This window comes from Camelus bactrianus, chromosome 3 (genome assembly GCF_048773025.1).
Source record: "Camelus bactrianus isolate YW-2024 breed Bactrian camel chromosome 3, ASM4877302v1, whole genome shotgun sequence".
NCBI classification, from domain to species: domain Eukaryota; kingdom Metazoa; phylum Chordata; class Mammalia; order Artiodactyla; family Camelidae; genus Camelus; species Camelus bactrianus.
Window position 1 is genome coordinate 77,894,889 of NC_133541.1, and position 22,008 is coordinate 77,916,896.

Sequence of the window (22,008 nt, forward strand, 5' to 3'; positions counted from 1 at the left end):
ATAGCATAAGGAGAGAGATGGCTGAGAACAGTGAGAAGGACAAGGGTACTTTTTAATCCTCTGAAATATTCCTCAATTAAGCTCTGTCCAATTCTACTCCTCTTCTTTCTCAGGAACTGGATAAGCTCATAGCTGAAAGCAGTTTGACCTTTAGAAAGGAAAAACCCTGATGTACTTATTTCCTTTCAAGTGTGATAGAGGAATGAGGCACAGCTGTCTACACAGCTTGCATACCGAATTTGGAATATGCACAGCAAGAGTGACTCTAATTAAAGAAGAGGCTTTTGCCCACAGATGTGTCTCTTTTTCACTTGAAATAGAGTAAAGCAAAATCTAATTAGATGACTGTGTCCACTCGCTTCAGAAAGTTCACCTAAAGTTGATACTTCCTTAATTAAAAAAAAACAAAAAACTTTCTTTCTTTTTCTTAAAGGCACCATCAGAACTGTTGGTTAGTCTGTTGCTCCTTGGACTTTTGCTGTTTTCTAAAAATGAACATTATAATTTGAATTCTTTACAGTAGGAATGTTGTACAAGAAATGGAGTTGATGTAACACCTTTTCCATTTTCCTTTTTAGTAGTTTTAGTTCACATTAGATGGGAGAGTTAGGTTAATGTTGAGTGGTACTAAATTGACAAAATATTTTTTTAAAGTGCTAAGTTTATTTTTGGAATGGAAGAATTAGGATCTGAAAGTAGCATTCAAAGTCACCAACCTTTGACTCAGCATTAGCCTTTTGCTGAATTTCTTATTTCAGTAAAAAGATGAACAAATTTAAAACTGACAGGTTTTCAACTCTGGTATCTTATTTTTAGGTGAACACTGAGATAATTTTAAGTGAATACAGAGGCATGAAGCTAGGAGAAACACAAGAGCAAGAAATGAGTCACAGGGATTGTTAAAAGAAAATAATAATATCTACACTGATTAGACCAAAGTATATTTTTAATGAAGAAAAAAATAAGTACTTCTTTGGTTAAGATTTGAAGTGGAACAAATGAGAAAGCTTGAAAAGCAGCATCACACAACTGCTGCTGCCTAACTGAAACTAAGCTAAGTTAAAGTGAGCTGCTAGGCACTTTATATGCTCTTATTTTTCATCTTCTGTCGATCCTTTTAGGTGTAGGTACTCTTCCTGTTTTTAGTCCCATTTACAAATGAGGAAATGGAGGCCTAGAGAAGAGTTAAGTGATTTGCCCGAGGCTGCATAGTTTGTACATGACATTTTGCTGTAATAAGCATATGAGAAAGAAACAGATTTCCTAGTACTTGTGCTATCAGCCTCTCTTGGGTTGTGTCATACGATCTAAGGATGAATGGTTTTCTTGATGTAGAAGATAGTAAGGAAGTAAGGATTAGTATTTCATCATACAACCATAGGTAACTGTTGGGTTTTTTGATTCCACCTCTTTTTAAAAACATAACTGGTATGGCAACCTTTGGAGAGTCCTAGTTTTTTTCTTCAGTAAGCAGTTTTATCATTTGCTTAACACTTTAAATATGTAAAGAATGAATATACTCATTACATAGCCTGAAAAGTGAATCTATGTGTGAGTAAACCTTGGGGTGTGGCAACACACGGGTGTATCCATCTGGAATTGTGCCTATCTAAAACAAATTGCATAGGAACCGAGCTGTTTCCAGTGAAGTTTTTTGTTTAAATGCTGAAAATGTACTTTTGTTTGTAGGATTCTCAGAGAAGCAGAGTTGAAATTTTTAATTTTTGAAATTATCTGTCATTGCCTACCACTGTTTATTTCTGGTTGCTTTTAATCTTTTAAAAGTTTAGGTTGAACTCTTTTGGGGTGAGAAAAATATAAAATTAAACAGTTTTAATAGAATTTTGTGTTTTGTTCTGTCTCACCCCCCCCATGCTTTCTGAGGAGCATTACATGAGAATAATTAGAATAGAACATTGTTTTGCATTTCTCACTGAGGCAAAATTTTTCCTTTGTTCTATTTATTAAAGTTTCCTTTGTAAAGTGATTCCATCATATTGGACAATATAAACATTGTCTATACTTGTTCAGAATATAATCAGAAGTAACTTAGTGCTACCTGTATATGAAAGGCTCTGTGTTTGAAAATCTGATCCCTTAAAATGGGAATTTTTTTTAATGTTCTCTTAAGAATCCTATAATTTACCTGAGACTTTTCATGTTGTAGGATTAGCAGGAGACTATATGCAGTTTGGTCTGGGATTAAGCCTGCATACTTGTGCTTTATGAACTAATGTGGCAGCGTAAAATGTGCTGTGTATGTGGAAACCATCTTCCTCAATTTGATGCTTTTACATAATGCAAGGCCAGTCTACCCACACATAACAGCTGTGGAAATCAAGTTGCACAATGAATTTGCCAAAATAATTATAGTATCAAGTTAAATAAACTTGCTCAAGCAGTGTATTTCTCTTTATAACAAATAGATTCTTAAACCTGTTAGGGAGCTTCACTCCTCACGTACTTGCACTTTTTAATGAACAAATATTAATTAAGACAAATAAGAAATATATGTAAATTTTTTAAAAATGTATATAGAAATAAAATATGTCTATGAGAGCAAAAAAAATGGTAAGTTCTGAAATGGCTGAGTTTAGGTTTAATCTTCATCATTATAAATTGAGATAATATTTCTGCTCTGGGTTGTTTGGATTAAATGAATTAACATAATTTAACAATCTTTGGTGTGTGAGTGTACATATATATACACATACATACATAAATATGTATATATGTATATATATATAGCAAATATTTCCTTTTCCCCAATTTCCTTGATCCTCAGAAGTGGTTATTCTTGTGAGTTTCCAAAGTAGGTCTGAGCAGAAATCAGACAGGTGTATTACTCACCTTTTTTCCCTATGAGTGAGAATTAAACATCAGTCATTGTCTTGAGCACACACACTCTGGTTTGTTTCTAGTGCTCCTAATTTTAGTCTTGTCTTACAATCTTGCATTCATTAGTTAAGGTTTGCATTGTTAATCATGCTGAACAAATTGAGAGAGAGATTTTATCAAGGACAGTCCATTGGAGAGTCTTCATGTTACATTTGAGCTGCTCCATGAATCACCAATGTAGGCATGCCCTGGGTGTTCACGTGCTTTCAGGCTATCAGACTGTTGTACCTTTAGTTTCGGTGGTGATTTTGCTAAGTTTATAGTGATTAAGAGTGCAGGCTGCTTGATGACAGGTCTAGGTCAGTTAATTTCTGTCTTGAGCAAGTTTTCAAATCTTAACCGGGCCTCATTTTTCTGAAATGTATACTAAGGGCAGATCTGCCTCATAAGTTTGTGAGACTTAAATTAGTAGGCACTAGTGCTCAGAATACTTCCTGGCACGAAGCACTAAAAACTGTTAACTGCTGGTTTTGTTTTTTTTTTTGAATACTTTGTTTTATTTAATGCAGATTCTGAACTTCAGTCATTTTGTCATGACTTCCCATGGATAATGTATTGGCTTCAGTGAATCAAATAGTTTTTAAAGCAGTTCTGATTAAAACCAGAATATGCCTCTTAAAGTATACAGAGTATTCACACTCCTACCCAGCCTAAGAAGCCTCTTCTGCAAGATGCCAGTGTGTTAGGCCTTTCTCTTTACTCCTTAAACTTGCTTCATTTCACTTCCTTCTGCCACCATCCTGGTTCAGATCTTCATTGCTTGTTAGATGACTACAACCATAATCTCACTGTTCTTCCTGTTCAAATATATTCTGCTAGCAGGTTTTCTTATGAAAATGAAGATTATACACTATCTGCTCAAAAGCCTGTAGTGACTTTCCATTGATTAAAAAGTAAAAAATTCAGATGTTTGGTATTCAAGACCAGACTGCACTCCTCACTAGACAGTTTTCTCTTGCCTTCCACATTTCCCTCACCCAGAAAATGCTTCCTTTACCATTGACATCCATTGAACCCCTGTCCATTTGTAAGGCTCATCTCAACACACTGTGTTCTCTGAAAGCCTATTCTGAGTCTCCTACTTGGGTGTGATCATTCCCTAACTTTTCAACCCCTGACTGCAGCATTTTAAAGTTGTGAGACTGGTTTCCATAAGCTGCATTATGGTTGTGCTCTACAGACTGAATTTTCATGTTTCATGTATAGCATGATTACCTGTTTGAAAAACAGGTAAAACTGCTCAAACGTTTTTTTCATTACCATTCTCTTATTCTTATTTACAGCCATTTTATTTTGTTACTTTCTTTTATTCCCTACATCTTTTATTATTTTCACTGGATTAACAAAAACAGGAGAATGCTGATAATTTATTCTAAATGTGTGACATCTTTAGAATTGTTTCCAAGCGAGTCTACCAAAATGCCATTCCAGAAAAACAGAGCATTTCCTCCTGTGTTCTCCTGATTGTTGAAACTCTTTTTCCAGTTAATTGGTCTATTTAGTGTTTGGGGTCTTTCTCATTAAGGAGATTATTTTCACATAGTAACTTAGTTGACAAAGCTCTTTGTTAATGATGACTTTCTGGTGTTGGTAATTTAAAAGCAAAAACAAAACCAAAAATTTCCTACATCTCTTATCCTTTGTTCTTTTAGAAAACATATATTTTGTGAATTACATCCTTTTTGATAGAGTTCAAATTTTTTTTTATTCTTTTTATAGCCTGATAGACAGCTTTTTGTTGGACTCAGCTCCTCTTAATGTTACTATGTCACCTACTGGAGACTTTCTGGCCACTTCCCATGTGGACCACCTTGGAATTTATTTATGGTAAGTTCTTTCATACAGTTCTCTTTTGGGTAAGAAGTTGAAGAAAGATGATATTATCAGACAGTCATAGTTGTTAACATTGCCTTTTTTTTTTTATGAAGTGGAAATGTCACATAGTTAACACTGGTCAGAATGTCCATTATCAAAAAGTCTACAAATAATAAATGCTAGAGAGGGTGTTGAGAAAAGGTAACGCTCCTGCACTGTTGGTGGGAATGTAAAATGGTACAGCCACTGTGAAGAACAGGATAGAGGTTACTTAAAAATCTAAAAGTAGACTTACCGTATGATCCAGCAGTCCCACTCCTGGGCATATATTGAGAAAACTCCAATTCAAAAAGATACATGCACCCAACATTCATAGCAGCACTGTTTACAATAGCCAAGATACGGAAGCAATTTAAATGTCCATCAACAGGTGAATGGATAAAGAAAATACATATATATGCAATACAGTATTACTCAGCCATAAAAACAATAAAATAATGCTGTTTGCAGCACATGAGTGGACCTAGAGATTATCATTTTGATTGAAATAAGTCAGGCAAAGAAAGACAAATATCATATGGTATCACTTATATATGGAATCAAAAAAACCATATAAATGAACTAATATTTACAGACCAGTAATAGACTCACAGACATAGAAAGCAATCTCTGGTTACCAAAGGGGAAGTGGGGAGGGATAAATTAGTTTGGGATTAATATAATACACACTACTATATATAAAATAAATAAGCAACCAGGACCTACTTTGTAGCCCAGGGAACTATATTCAGTATCTTGTAATAACCTATAATGGAAAAGAATCTGAAAAAGAATACATATATATATATAACAGAATCGCTTTGCTGTACACCTGAAACTAACATAACATTTTAAATCAACTATACTTGAATTAAAAAAAAAATGTTAGAAAAATGTTAGAAAAGGGATATCCCCAGCTGGGCTGGTCTTCCTGTCAATACTCCAAACCCTTTTATGACCTTGGCCAGTCACCTCTGAACTTTAGCCTACTTTATCTATAAAATAAGTTGTGGGCAAAATGCTTTCTAAGATTCTTTTTAGTTGCTTTTCATAACTTTTCATAACCATGTAAAGATATTTATGGTGGTCTTCAAGCTCCACTGTCATGAACATGTAAGAGTTCAAAATAAATCGTCCATTATCTGGGCCTAGAAAAATATTTATCTATTTTCTGAGTTCAGATGTCTAATTTTTCTTTAACTCTTATTGAGGAAGAGAGAAAAATGAATTCCTTTTCTGATTACAAAATTCTATAATTAGCTTTTTAGGGTATGAAAGTAAAGTCAATGTACAATAGGCATTGTGTCTCCAGCCACCTTAATAAGCAAAATGATATATCTCCTGGAATCTATTAACCTTAAACAATCAAGACAAGAATGATAGCTGTGGTACCTCAGCAGCAAGGGTGTATAGTGTAGCTAGTAATATAACTCAGAACCTGATATTACCAATTTTTATTTTCCATTCCAGATTCATTATGTGTACGAAAGAGAATCTGATTAGCCCACCTTGAGACAGGTGTCCACATCTTAATTAGTCATCCAAGGCCATGGTACAGGATCAGGTAGCAGAAACATGGCCACTTAGAGGACCATTCTAGAGGAGGGGAAATCCATGACTGTTCAGCAGACCCAAGGATCTGATCAGCATATTCTCTCCCTGATTTAACTTTCTAAGTCCATCTTTCCTTCAGTTATAATTTCTTTATATGAAGGTTGCCATTTGTCAAAGCAGTATGAATATGTGGATGTTACATTACCTTATGAAAGTGTTATCTACTGCTCATCTCTCAAATAAGTACTTTTTTGTGCTGCATTAAAAATAAAGACTGTTAATAATGTTTATGCACAGCTTTCTTGTGATGTCATCTATGACATGAACCAAAGCATTTTCAAATTAATACTATCTATTTTTGATATTTTTTCAAATTTATAAGTCATGAGAATCTGTAGCCAAATTCAAGATTGTGGAGATTATTACCAGTAACTGAGTTTTTCTGAAAAAAACTATTTTTATAATTTTAAAAACATTGCTTATGTTTTTATTTCTCAGGTCCAATATTTCCCTATATTCAGTTGTTTCATTACGGCCACTTCCCACTGATTATGTTCCTACAGTAGTGATGCTTCCTGGTACTTGTCAAAGCCAAGGTAATCACAAAATGGCAAAGTAATTTTTGAAGTGTTATACAGTAAACCTAATTCAGGATATTGCTCCTGAAAGCAAAATTCAGTGCATTCAAAGTGTTTTTTAGCTTATGAAATATTTGGCATGACTTCATGAATTTATGCAAAAATGTAATCAATGTGGTACTCACAAGATATCAAATAGCATGCCAGAGGAGAAATGTCTTGAGTCTGGTGATGAGAATTGTAGTTAATATGAGAAAATAAGGAAATGAACTAAATATATAGAAAGAATTTACAGGGCTATACTGAGTGAACATGTTATGAAATATATGGGTTTAGAATGAATAAGTTGCTTTTATGTGATAAACTCTCATTCAGCATTAATTTGTTTGACCTGAAAATTTTTTCTTTTAAGATGTAGAGTTATCAGAAGAAACCATAGAACCAAGTGATGAAATGATAGAATATGACTCCCCAGAACAGCTGAATGAGCAGTTGGTGACTCTTTCACTCCTTCCTGAATCCCGGTGGAAAAACCTTCTTAATCTTGATATTATTAAGGTAATACAATAGTACACTTAATATTGGCCCCTAAAGACACATTCCAGAAGCATTAGTAGGTAAAGTTTCCCTTACTTTGAAGGCTTTAGGAGGAGAAGTTAATGCCTAAGGTAGTCAGGAGAACACCATTTAGCTGAATGCTGTTTAATCCAGTGTGATCGATCATCACAAGATTTTTTCTCTCTCTATATGTGGACTTTGAGAGCACTCAGTAGACCTTTGGATACAGCAAAAGTACAGCCTGTAGCTACAGAGCCATTAGAAATTAGATGTGTTAAGCCCAGCCTAATAAATTACTTATTTAACTTACGAAGCAAGAAAAAAAATTGCTGCCATAATGTGTGATGTTTCTATTGCTAGGCATCTGGGGACTAGAAGACTTTTTACTGGTCTTTTTAAAATTATGTTTCAGTCACCCTTTGTCATACCACACCCCCTCCTCTGTTGGCTACAGGATTTTCTGTGTTGGCCCCAGGCACATAAGTTAAGATGTACTAGACACTAGTTAATGTCCTGAGACAATAGCAGTGAAAAAAGGCTAGCCCCTTTGTCCTTGAGGAGTTTACAATTTCACATGAAAAATGGATAATTATAATTATGGCATAAATTAGTGTTTTTTGAACCATGTCTCTTGACCCCTATTTGTGAGTAGCAGAAACAATTGAAAGGAATAGACAAGAGTAGAAAATTTCAGAGAATATCTTCTGATAATAAGGGTGAGTGTTGTTTTATGAAACTTGATTTAGCTAGATATACACATATACACATTCACTAGGGGTTTATTATGTGCTAAGTCACATTACGGGCTAGCATTTTTATAAAAAAGTGTAAGGAACACTGACATACGTAACTATGACAAGATGTGTTAAGTATTTTTGTAACTAGTAACTTAGCAACAGAAAAAATACGTGTGTCTTGGGTAAGAAAAAGAGGGAAGTTTTCACATGTTAATTTTACTCACAGAAATTTAAAAGTGCTTTTTTACTTACTCACTTTCTGAGAGATTGGGCATCAGCATAAAGGTATGTTGTCTAGGAGCATAGTTACGAAATCTCTCCATTATATTTTGTAGTCCATCAGCTGTAAAGAGAGTACTTTATGGAGTAGCTTAAAAACAATTCATTAAAAAGTATGGGTAGGTGAATGTGAGGGAGCAATCAGAATAATGCCCAATTAACTGAGCCAAATTTGGGCACCACCCTGCCTTTTGCTAACATATAGTTTGTTCTGCGTAAAAATATAGAAACCTTAGTGAATGATCTTTATAAGGGAGATATGCTAACACCTCTGATATTTTTATTTCCTTTGGAATGAAAGAAGTTAGAATTTTTATATTTGTCCCATGGGTAACTTTTCTACTTTTGGTTTTATGAAAAGGAGCTTCTCTAAAGCCTTTTGCTTTTATTTACAAAACTCAGTGACTGCCTTCTGAGTTAGAAGGGTAACTGTGACTCTAGCTATAGTTTCTACCATCCCAAAGAAAGCCTGTGCTTACACTGTAATTGGCAGTACTTTGTCCTGCTTTCGTGTAGTAACTTTCTTTTATGCTGTGCCTCCATGCGGCCACAAGTATCCCGGCTTTCTTTCAAAAAGCAAATCTCTGTAGAGTTCCTGAAGAATGGAAGAGATAGCACAAGTAAACTTGTGAGGCTCCTTTATTAGGCAGTTTACCATAGAAAGGCTCTCTTATCAAATACTTCCAAAATAGTGATATGTAACAGTGTAGTCAGCAAAACTAAATTCTGTCAGTGTGAATTTCAAGGGAGATTTTCCTGTTAGAATTTTTCTAACACTTGAAATATTTTATAAATGAGTGATAGGATTCTCTTACTTTTTAAAAACACAAAGTACTAAGGAAAAATAAATAAAAATTCCAACAAAACAGAAGAATTAGAGCCATGCTTCCCAAAATAAAAAAATTTAACCAAATTATTTCTAATGGCAGAGTCTACCTCTGGCTTCAAATTTCTTTTCTTAAAAAATTGTTGAGCATTCATATAAATTTTGCATTCTAGCCCATTTTGTGAAAAGGGTTGTATTTCAATATAAAGGAAATTCAAAATTACTTGATTGTTATTTCTTCACCTAAATATTCATGTAAATATAATGTTTCAGGAAAATGAGTTATGTTTGTCTTAGAGCTTCTCCTGAACCCTGTCATTTTCCTTCTGCCTTATCAGCAAGGGTACTGGAGGTCTGCATTAGGAAGCCCAGTTTAAGATGCATTGGTTGGTTGGGATTTTATTTTAGTATCTTAATCTGAAGGAGTTTCAATTTTTTTACTTTTGGGAGTTAAAAAATTAAGTTGGAATTAAGTGTTAGAAACTTTTGGCGACATAATTATTTACTAGTTTTTTTTCCTTTTCTCATTTTCTCTCAATTAGAAAAAGAATAAACCAAAGGAACCACCCAAAGTACCCAAATCAGCACCATTTTTTATTCCAACAATTCCTGGCCTTGTACCCAGATATGCTGCACCTGAACAAAATAATGATCCTCAACAGGTAAAAACTAAATTGGAGCATTCTAAGTACATGGGGTGTGTTGTTTTATGTTGTACATTTGTAGTTCTTAACCAAGACCCAAGTTTACAGACATAGAGGAAATTAATAATAGCTTTTAATTAGAAACTATAATTTTTGTTATATTTGTGGTTTTTGAATACTGTATATTTGTTTTTGTTTAAGTCTAAAGTGGTAAATCTTGGAATTTTGGCTCAAAAATCAGATTTCTGCTTGAAACTTGAAGAAGGACTGGCAGATAATAAATGTAAGTTAAATTATAAAATATTTTACCAAATATCATTAGCTTATTTTACTTTATATGAAGAGAAATTGGATGAAATATTAGCAGGTTTCTCAGTAGCTGAAAGTAAAAACCAGAAGGATTGAAATTTTGGTTTTAATCTGAAGTAATTTTAGCTTTGTGTTGTATTAAATGAGTGACACTAAACTCAGATGATATTGAAATTATATAGTAATCTTTTGAGAACATTTCATTCTTTATGGAAAGTTGGATTTTTTTTTTTTTTTTTGCTTTTGTTTTTACTTACAAATCTGATTTTCAGTATAGTTTGCAATACAGAGGAGACTTTTGTCTTAGGTAATTTCAGATATTACCAAATTATCTCATAAAAAGGCAATTTTAAAGTTTATTTATTAAATGTTAATAGATTTAAATTTTGACAGCTACAGTCTAGCTAATAATGATAAACAAGAGCTATGAGCAGTTAACAAAATCACAGCCTGTTTGACTTATCTTCTTAGTTTCTGACCCACATGCTTTTGTTTTCATACCAGTATAACTCGAGTACACATTGGCAGAAGTCAAAGAATGGTACTGATGGATCATTGTAGGTGGTAAAGAATAGCAGGATCATAAAAGGAGTAATATGTTTATGAGGGAATAAAGAAGAAAAACACTATTATTTAGTATGTACCGAAGAGCAGAAAATAAGATGTATTAGACTTTTGTCATTGGTGTTGTTCCTTTTCAAAAAGCTAAAAGCATAATCATTGCCTTTGTAATAACAAATGCCTCTTATAAAATAGTTGTAAGTATATAGAATACATTTTCATAGGATGCGTATGAAATAAGAGTGCTTACCTCTAGGGAAAAGAAGTAGATTTGGAGTGGGAAAGAATAATGTGGAGTCTTTCCCCTCATATATTTCTGTATTGTTAGTGTTTCTTACTGATCATGTGGTATTTTCATAATTTTTGTTAACAATAGAAAGAGAGAAAAATAAATTTCCCCATGCATCTTATTCCCAGTGGCAACTGCTGTTAGTAACTTGGCATATACCTCTATAGCCTTCTTTTATTTGGATTTATTCTTACTGATTTATGAGCATCTTAAAATGGCTGATGCTTGGCATTAATTAGATTTTCTTTAACAGCCTTAATAGGAAAAAAAAGTTAATTTTGTTGTTGTTGTTGTTGCATTTTCAGTAATTTAAGCCACAGGAAATTTCCTGTGTATTTTAAGTACATGTTGCTTGGGGTTTGAAATGAAAACTAGTTTCCTAAATGAAATGATTGTAGGTAATAACTGGATTCTTATTAAAACTTAATGCAGATGAAGCTGCTTTTAACCTTCTGAAAGAATTAGGCCCATCTGGAATTGAAACAGAACTGCGAAGTTTGTCTCCTGATTGTGGTGGTTCTATAGAAGTTATGAAGAGCTTCTTGAAAATGATCCGGATGATGTTGGAAAGAAAGCGTGATTTTGAGTTAGCCCAGGCATACCTTGCATTGTTTCTAAAGGTAAGTCTCAAATGTAAGACAGAACTTCCCATCTTGCCCTCCTCTAGAGTAGTGTTGTCTTATAGAACTTTCTGCAAAGGTGGTAATGTTCCATACTCACACTTGCCACATGTAGCTCCTGAGCACTTGAATTGTGGGTAATTTGACTGAGAAACTGAATTTTTCATTTTATAGAGATGTGATTAATTTAAATAGCTTTCTGTGCCTAGTGACTACCATAATGGATAGCTGGACAGCACAGCAGCTTTCAGTTGTTTTTTGTTGTGTTGTGTTTTGTTTTTAACTCAACACAGTCTTGACTCAGTCTCCTGACTTTTCTGTATCATCCATTTGATCAGTATACTAAACTGTTAACTTTTTAAAGTAGTTACATTTTTGGCATTTTTTTTGTGAAGAGAGAGTCAGGTTTTATGTTTATGTTTTGTTTTGTTTTATTCTTTGTACTGTTGAAATAAAAATATTTACTTCTATCTTGTTTGAAGGAGTTTCAGTTGTTTTGGCAATAACAGAATTGCTTTTATGGTTAATATAATGGAGAACTCATGTTTATTTCAGTAGTATAATGTATTGAAGGAGGTAGATGATGCTGATTTTCAGTGATAGATATGATTCTTCATTGATCCCATTAATATCTAAAGTGAGTTTTCACTTGATCTATTTATTTAAAATTACTTAAAAAGTAGATACTTAGATGATAGCATGTAGGATAAAAAAATAGGAATACCACATATTGTTTCTATATTCTTCCCAAATTTACCAAGTTTAGTTCCTGAATATAAATTTAATTAAATCTTTAGAAAGTAAAGCAAAGGGCCTTTCTGCCATTAGTTACCGGTGGGTTACAGTGAAAGGAGAAACTTAAAAGAAGCACAGAAAATAGTATTTTCTAAGGTTCCTTGGTAAAAAAAGTTAAATCCAGAATGAAAAAAATTTCAGTTTTCTTAAATGTTCAACTATCATTTTTTCTTTTTAGTTACACCTTAAAATGCTTCCTTCAGAGCCAGTACTTCTAGAAGAAATGACAGAGTTGTCATCACAGTTGGAAGAAAACTGGATCCATTTACAATCACTGTTCAATCAAAGCATGTGTGTTTTAAATTATATAAAAAGTGCTTTATTATAAAGAAAAAACTTACATGACTAAATAAATCAGACTTTTATATTAAAGTGGTTGAGAGTTTAACTCGTACCTTGTTTTCTAAGTTTCAATGTGAAAAGAAAATAAATGCTGGCACTACTGAGTTGTCAGTCATTCTTCACTTTAAATGCTTAATACTTGCCTGAAATAAAATTATACCTGCCTTTTGTTTCAAAGATGTAGAGAATCCTCTCTAATGACTTACTTTCTGAATCTCTTCACATCAGTTATGACTTTTTTTTAAATTATCACCAGCTTGTGGTTTTTTTTTTTTTTGATACCTGTAACATGAGGTGTACTGAGTGTTTCATGTAAAGTATTACTGAATTAAACTGAAGATAAAACTGATACATAATATAGTTGTAAAAGTGCCCTCATGTTACGAGGTAAAAAGGCATGTTTCCTTCCTTAATGGCCTTTGATGAAAACAGGTCATTGACTCTTAGAGCCAGCAGGCGTGTCAGACAGTACAGCCTCTTGAATTGCAGAAGAGGAAGCTGCTGTGGTCCGCTTAGGATCTCAGTGACATACCCAGATTTTCTAACACTGCCCTAGTGCTCTCTCTATTGTAACCTTTCTAAAGGAACTTGTTCTTTTATCATGAATATGATGAGAGGCACTTTCACAAGGCAGCTTGCTACAGGAGACAGTTGGACAGATACCTAGGATAGGTGAGGGAAATTCCAGATTCCATTGAAGATACCCTTCAAAGGTTTTTCTTCCTCACTGTTGACCTTTTTATTTGGGAAGAAACTACTGACTATACTTTTCTTTCATAACCATTGTGAAACCAGATAGCTTTTCTCATCATCATTGTTTTTGTAATTCAAGGCTTCAGCAATATGTGAGTTAAAAATAAGCAATTTTTAAAAGCACACTGTTCTAAAAACTTTTTTAGTTTTTATACTATACTCAAAAGTAGTGTCATTCATGTAATTCAGCTGGTTGTATTTGAAAGCCAATACCATTCTAATTAGGATATAGTTTTATAGAATAATCTCCAGAAGGGAGAGTCCTCACAAGGAGTTGATTAATGATAAGTTTAATTGTCAAAACAGTTTTGTCTATGGTGAAATGTAGAGTTAGTAAACTGTTAAAGAAATAAGCGAGTTTGGTTATGTGCTTTGTTCGTTTAGAAATGTTTATAAACTTAACAGTTATTGACTGAAATGTTAATAATGACTGAAGTTCTAACTTAAACATTAAAAACTGTATTCCCCCACACCCCAAATACTATATTCTAAAGACATGGCTAAATTCAGTATATAATTATGTACCATGTGAATGAAGATTGTAAATATCTAAAACAGTATTAAAAGTTCCAAACTGAAATTGTATTGCTATGATAAATCTTGAACTTTCTTTTTCAGATGAGAATACAGGAGTTGAGTGTATTGTTTTTATTGGTGATATCTTTAAATACTATTAAAGCATCATTTTGGCAGGTAATCTTCCAGAACATTTTCTGTATATTTGCCATCAAGGAAGGGTGGGAGAAAGAAAAACAAAGGTTATTTTTTGTGTGTATAATTTTTCTTAAAATGTATCAATCCGTACATACTGCTTTTTCTTTACATTTTAAATTACAAATGTAGTATGACTGCATTTTACTTGTAAAAACATCAAAGACAAGTCTATGTTTGATAATCACCTTCAATCCCAGTAACTTCCCTTGAAGTAGCAGTTGTTAACTTTCCATCTAGACCTTTTTCTGTGAATGTATATACATGTTATATATAGCTACAGCAAATAAACTATTGCTTCAGTTTTTACATAAATATATGAATGTCATTCTGCAACTTTTCTACTTGGTTTCTTTATTTGCGTATTTCTCCTAATCTCACCTATTTACTTTTGTATAGTGTTCCACATTAGCCTACAATGGACACTAGGGTAGTTCCTCCGCCCTTTTTTCTCTTTACAAACAGTGCAGAAGGAATATCATCCTGCATGACTCTTTATGTGTATGTAAGGATTTCTCTGGAATATGCTTAAGCTTTGAACTGCTGGGCCAGATTAGGCAGTTTTAAAGAGATACTTCAGTTGGCTTCCAAAATGGCTATCAATTTAAAGATTCTCCTCAGCAGTGAATGAGTACTTGCTTCCCATATTCTTGAGGACATTTGATTTTTAGATTAAAAATTTTAATTAACCTAATGGGTAAAAAATTATCATTTTCATTGTTTATATTAAAAAGATCTGACACTAGTGAGGATGGGTATCTTTTCATATATTTATTTTAGACTGTTCTTGTATTTCTTGTGTGAATTGCCCTTTGCCAATACTGCTTATTTTTCTGTTGTATGATTTGTCTTTTGGATTTGTTAAAGAGTTTTTCATATAGTTTAGATAGATATTAATATTGTATATCTGCTACAATGTTTTCTCCCAGTTGATCACTTGTGTTTACTTTTGCTGTCTCTTTTAAATAGATATTTTATACTTATGTATAGTCAAATTGATAAGTATTTTATGACTTATTTCAAAATATAGAGCATATTTTGTAATTTTTTCTAAGCTAATTACCATATATGTCTCCAGACTCCATCTGGAATTGATTTTTGTGAAGAGTGTAATAAGGTACAGAGCTACTTTTATTCAAAAGTCCAAAAACCATTTATTGAAGTCCATTCTTACTCATTTGGAATGCTATTTTATCATGTGCTAAATTCTTTAATTGAGATATTTTATATTCCTAATAATATATCACTTAGAGCATAGTTTTCTGCTGTTTTCAGAGATGGTGGGGGAAAAACATTCCTAATGTTTTCAAAAACTTGTCTGTTGGTGAACAGACATTCTTTTTGAAGTTTTGATTTTAGTTGCACTAAATTTATCATATGGATTTGAAGAGAATTACAGTTGACCTTTAAACAAGCAAGGAGTTAGGGGTGCTAACCTACCACACAATTGAAATCTGTGTAGAATTTATAGTTGGCTCTCCATATCCGTCATTCCTCCATATCCTTGGTTCTGCATCTGTGAATTCAACTAACTGCAGATTGTGTAGTATTTCTCTTCAGGAACAATCTATGTCTTCATTAAACCAGATGTAGGCTTCTCTTGGTTTCATAGAATTTTATATGATCATATATTTTTCAACAGATTTATTTCTGGGGATTTTATTTTCATTGTTATAATGAAATACATCTTTTTTTCTAATATATTTTATAATTGGTTATTGTCATGGTAAAAGCAATTTGATTTTTATATGCTGATCTATTATGATACTGCAGAACTCTTAAAACTTTGTTAATATAGTCTTAGAAAATCCAAGAGAATCCCATCTTCTGCAATTGATGAGCCTTTATTTTCTATCCAATATTCATATTTCATTTATTTGTTTTTAGTTAGGATTGCTTTAGCAATATGGCAAAGAATGTTGGGTACTAGCAGTGCTTAGCAGAAATTTGTGTTGTTACTGACTTTAGTAGAAACGCTTTTAATGTTCTACCATTAAGGATAATCTGAATTTCTGGTAGATATCCTTGGTTAAGTTCTATTTTATTACCAATTTGCTACGTGAAAAATTTAAACTAGAGGTAGGTATAGAATTTTATCAAGTGATTTTTTCCAGCATATATTAGAAAATCAGTATCTTTGATGTAATTTAGTGAATTTTATTCAAAGATTTGTAACACAGAATCATATTTTCATTTCTGGAATACCAGCTTTTTATAAGGGAGATGAAATTGGTACGTTTGCCTGTTTCATGGAATTTCATCTACCCCTGATATATTTTTAAACTTGTCTAAAGGGGAAAAAAATGTCTTCCATAAGGTCTTTATTACATGGTGATTTTTACCTACTTAATTTTTTCTATAGTTACTGAACTAATTGGATATTCTTTCTCTTCTCAAGTCATTGTTGCTAAATTGTATTTTCCTTACAAATTATGGCTTTAATCTAGATTTTGAAATTTATTAGTGTAAGTTATATAGGATCATGCCTTTTTATTAATTGCTAGGTTGCAAGTGACTGAAACCTAATTCAAATATGTGAGTCTGCAAAGTCCAGGGATAAAAATTGGCTTTACCTACTGCTGGATCTATGAGTTCCACAGGACTTAGTCATTTTCTCCATCTCTCCTTTTTGCTCTCCTAATTAATGGTTAACTGTTCAGTCAAGATCTCTCCTCATTCCCTGATTTATCAGGTATTTATTGAGGACTTAGTATGTGTCAGGATTTTATTTGTGATGGGAACATAAGTGATTAAAACTTGTAATACAGATGCCAGTGGCTCTGAATTTATATATTTTCCCCTTAAACTAATTAGAAAGTGATTATCTTTAAACAAATCTTGAAATAGAATCTCAGTGAGCCTACTTAAACTTTGAATCATAAAGGGTAATTGTATGGTAACATATTTAGGCATAGGGAGAGGCCTGTGACAGTTCAGTTTTCCATGACTGTGGATGCCATTTGAAGAGTTCTGAACTTTCCACCTGCTTCCTGAGGGGAACGAGGGAGAGAGCTGAGAGTATAGTGTCCACAGGCTGGTTATAGAGACACTGTGACAAAGTGAGCCAGGACCCCATAGCCATGTGTGGCAGCACCATCCTCACCCAGGGCCCAGTCGGAAGGCTAGCTGAGACTTAGAGCACAGGCTAAATGCATGGTGGTGGGTGGAGGGAGGAGGTGGGGAGGATCCGCCAACACAGAAGGCTTTTCCTTTACCCACATGCCATCCACGGAGAGGTGAACTACTGAGAAGAAAAATAGCCGTAGTAGGAAATCTGAACATAAAATTTCACTAAACATTTATTTACAGGAACCTAAACTAATATAAAAGGGACTGAGGTACTTTTGGTAAATTTGTTTCCCCGGACTCCTCTGGAATCCAGTGGTATGAGGGTTTAGGATGAAATTGAGTCCGTTATATAAAGAATTCTGTGGGGATTTTTTTTTCCGTGTCTGTACTGTAGTCTGAATTTCCAATTCCAATTATGCTAGTTTCCAATTCCAGCTGGATTCTAAATGTCTCTAAAGAAGTACATAAAATATTCAGTATTAGGTTTCATCTCCATTTTTCAAAAAAGTGGCTTATCTACATCACAGACACGCAGATAACAATGAGTTAATGTTCATGGAAAAACAAGAATGGCATAAATCTTAGACAAATAATTTTTAGCAATGTCTTTTACAGCCAGGAATGCATATTCAAATCAAAATTTTTTTTTTCCGTTTTAATTTTTCCCACTATATCTGACTAATCAATCTTTACAACGTATTCATTTTGTCTCTTTTTCTCTATCTGAACTTTTCAAGTCTGGCTTCAGTCCCATAACTCTGGCCTTGTTTCCTCACTGCTGGCCACACTCTGCTCTCTGAAGATTATGCAAGCGCAGTGGCCGAATTAGTGGCGGGTGCGTGGATTTTTCCAGCCTGGGTTCACCTGACCATGTGGATTGAGTCTCTAAGAAGTATAAAATACCAAAAGGTGATCGCGTCCCCATCCAGCACAGTGTTTCGCTCCTTCCTTTCATTATTGACTTACTCATTCTATCTCATCAGATCCTACTTCCCGAGCACCTACGCAGTCTCAGGCGCTGTTTCACGCTCTTCAGAAAACAAAACATACAAGGACTCGTCCTTGTTTGGTTTTAACTCATTCTTTCGTATTCTTTTGGTTGGCCATTTAACTTTACTCTCTTTCAGTGCAATGATCTGACCCTTCACACTTAGCTAAACGAGCGCCTGGAGCTTGCTTCCGAGTGCGGAGCGCGCATGCGTGCGTGCGCGCGCGCGTGTGTGCGCGTGCGGACAGACGGTCTCTGGGAGCTTCCAATCGTGCGCGACACCTGCGTGAGAGAGTACGAGGTTGGGGGACGCGTGCTGCTGCTATTTTTTTTAACAAAGGATTTGATTACAACTTAGAAAACCAATGCTTATGAAGAGATAAAATGGGGGTGGGGAGCTACTCTTTTTTTCTCAGAAGACACCACCTCTTGGTTCTTGTAGGAAACGGGTTAGTACGAGATGGCCAAATGTGGAGAGGCGTGGACGAGGAATCCGCCGGGCCCTGCCTGTTAGGCCTGGTGGATGTGAGGGCCACTCCCCCGGGGGCTGGGTACTAGTGTTAGCTCTGGGCGCCTTGGACACGGGCTGGCCCGAAGGGAAGGTGGAGTCAGGAGGCGGGGTGAGTTGTCCGCGTCTTGCTGCTGAGGTGGCAAGGACATGAGGTGAAGAGCTCAGCACGAGCGCAACCGTGACGGGTGAGGAAATAGATGTCTGTGGAGACCGTGTGCTTCCCTCAGTCCATCCCGTTTCCTTTCCTCAGTGGTTCATTCGGCATCCTGTGCGGGGTGCGACAAGGTGTGGAAATACTGACACAAATGAGATAAAGTGCCTGACCCCCAACTCCAGGAGTTGAGCCACACAGGAGGAGAGCATCTGCCTCTGTGGAGAAGAGAACAACTGTCAGGAGCTCAAAAGAAAGGTGGGTGACGGGGTGCGCGTGTGGAGGCGTGGAGTAGAGAGAGAGAATTCAGACCAAGGGGAAGTGAAAAAGTCAGTGGAAAGACAGCGGTGGCTAAATCCATGCTAGTTGTCTCCAGGGAGTGTGGAGGCCAGCTCTTCTTTAACTGGATATAATGGAAATTTTAACTTTTCTGCAGTGTTTTATGTATTTGTATCTGAAATTAGACAAAATAGGATACAGTGTTAACTGTTAATTCTCTGTATTGCTATATGTACATTTCAGTACTCTTTATGTTTAGTTTTTTTTTTAATCTATTTTCCCTTTTTTCACTCTTTTCATCTAGTTTTTTTTCCTTTTTGGGGTTCTTTGTTTGTTTTGGGGGTCAGTAATTAGGTTTATTTATTTATTTAATGGAGGTACTAGGGATTGAACCCAACACCTCATGTATGCTAAGCACGTGCTCTACCACTGAGCTATACCCACCCCCCTCATCTAGTTTTTCAAATAAAATTTATTTATATATATCTTCCTATCCATCCATACGCACATACATCCTATTATGTACATATATCCTATGTGGCTGGCCAGAATTTCGCTTCCTCCTAGAAGGCAACCCCTGGAGTTACAACTGTGGTTGCTGCTGGAATCACTGGACCTTCCCGCAAACCTCCAAACTTGACCTGCCCACACTCGCTTGGGGATGCAAGTCCCTAGCATTGGCTTTTTGACAGGTGCTGATAATCTCCAGGTCCTGTCTTCTCTTCACACTTGGCTGACATGAGCTGGGATGTAGGAAAGCCATGTAAGTGGCCATGACTCACCTGGCACTGGGCTGAGCCTGGAGCTCAGGAAGTGGTGGGAAGGGCAACTGGCAAAACAGATCCTCACCTAAATGGTGTGGTGCGTGCCTGAAGTTTCTCAGAAAGCTTGAGGAATATTGGGGTGGAGAGTTTTACTCACCTTCAGTGATAAGCAGATATAACCCACTTGATTCTTCATGAACTAAGTGGCAAAGAGAGATAGTATCACATTAGCTTATCTCTTTACCCTTTACCACAGAGGGAAATTACCATTCTCCTTCCTGCTGGGAAATGACAATCACTCAACAAATATACCACACCTTGTGTCACTTGAAACCAATTTTATCTTTGAAAAAAATATGAATCCTTAAAAAAATTTGTTCTTTTTTTAAATAGGCCTTTTTTCTTATAGTTCTTATGTAGCAAAATCCTTGAACAAATAGCATTTCCTGGAGACATTTAGGGTCATATGGGAAAGTGTCTCTCACTATTTTCCCTCCTGTTTAAAGTACTCAGCCCGGTTGGTTTTCTTCTCTTTTGTCACCATGGTAGTCATGTTTCCATGGCTCTGCCTCTGTTTGTGCTATCACCTTCAGCTGACAAATTTGGTATAAAGTCCATTTCAATGTTGTGCACACAACAGGTGTTCAGTAAATACTCAATTCCATGGTTTTCATAGAGTCATACAGTGTTCTCTGGGGGTTCCTGAAATTCTTTCAGAAAGTCAGCAAAATGTGAAAAAACATTTTCATAATAAGACTCAGAAGTTATTTGACTCTTTGATCTCACTATGTCAAATATTGGAAATATTAATAAATATAACTATATAACCAAAGCTTGGTGGAGTCCTGAGACCAAAAATGCTGAGAATTACTGCCCTAATTGATTGGTTAAAGAAATACATAACCTTCAAGAGGTGCTGGCATATACTATGCAATACCAGTGCTCATATCTGAAAATGCCTAAAACCTAATGTTCCAAGAGTATGAATCAGTACTCTTACATCCTCCCAGAGAGCCAGTGGGGTCAGGGCAGCTCTCAGGTTTTGAGACCCCATTCAACATCAGATTTAGTTGGAATCAGTGGTCTGTTGAGTTTGGTGAGGACTAAATGGCAAACTTTAGGCCAAGACAATTAAGTGATAAATAAAAAGTGCTTATTAAATTGTTAAGATAATGAAATGTATCAATCTAGGTGTTTAGAATCAGTTTCAGCTATTTTGAGCAAGAAAAAATTATTAAAGACCATTAGGAATCTTTCCAAATCTTTTGTGGCCTGTGTGGCTAAGAGCGATGTCCAGGTCACCCCAAGTCCCTTGCATGGCCAGCCTTGGGCGTTGGATATCTCTGATACCTCTGAAGGCTGGGGATCTTGGCCAACACTCTCCTTGGAACAGCTTGTGCACAGTACCTCCTCCACTGCAATGACTTACAATTCATATTGTCATGTGGGTGCATCCATTTGGAACAGTCTAAGGCTCATGGCTGTACCCAAGTCACAAGGGAAGCCAACAGAGTGAGGTTCTAGATTCTTTGTTGAGGATGCAGAGACTTTAAGTGGGAAATTCTCCAAACCTAGGAAGAGTGTTCAGAAGGTATTTGGAGTGAAAAAGCAGGAGATATATATATCCCTGTAGTTCTTTCCTTGGCTGTTCAGCACACACCATTCTTCCATACTTAAGGTTCCCAGCAACAATAACAACAGCAACAGTAATAAAATACTATCTTTCATACAAATAAAAACACACTCTTTCCCTTAAATGGAGAAACAGTTCTCTATCAGTTAAAAATAATTTGAGGATTAAGTAACAAAGTCCCAACTAACCATGATTAGAACAAATGGGGACTTATTTTTCCCATACGTCAAGAAATCTAGAGGTAGGCATTTATTCACATTGGTTAAATTATTTAATGGTGCTGTAAAGGATATAGGGTTTTTTCC

General features: G+C 35.1%; 1 protein-coding gene across 1 annotated transcript in view; it reads left to right on the forward strand.

The window, feature by feature from the left end:
• The window catches only part of WDR36 (WD repeat domain 36), a 38,767-nt gene extending 24,118 nt beyond the window's left edge, over positions 1-14,649 (forward strand). The window contains exons 17-23 of the mRNA XM_010971478.3: positions 4,618-4,725; positions 6,805-6,902; positions 7,297-7,442; positions 9,827-9,946; positions 10,130-10,211; positions 11,520-11,707; positions 12,681-14,649. Coding sequence (XP_010969780.2) covers positions 4,618-4,725; positions 6,805-6,902; positions 7,297-7,442; positions 9,827-9,946; positions 10,130-10,211; positions 11,520-11,707; positions 12,681-12,830 — 892 coding nt within the window. The 3' untranslated portion in view covers positions 12,831-14,649. The remainder of the gene's footprint in view (positions 1-4,617; positions 4,726-6,804; positions 6,903-7,296; positions 7,443-9,826; positions 9,947-10,129; positions 10,212-11,519; positions 11,708-12,680) is intronic.
• The last annotated feature ends 7,359 nt before the right edge of the window (positions 14,650-22,008 follow it).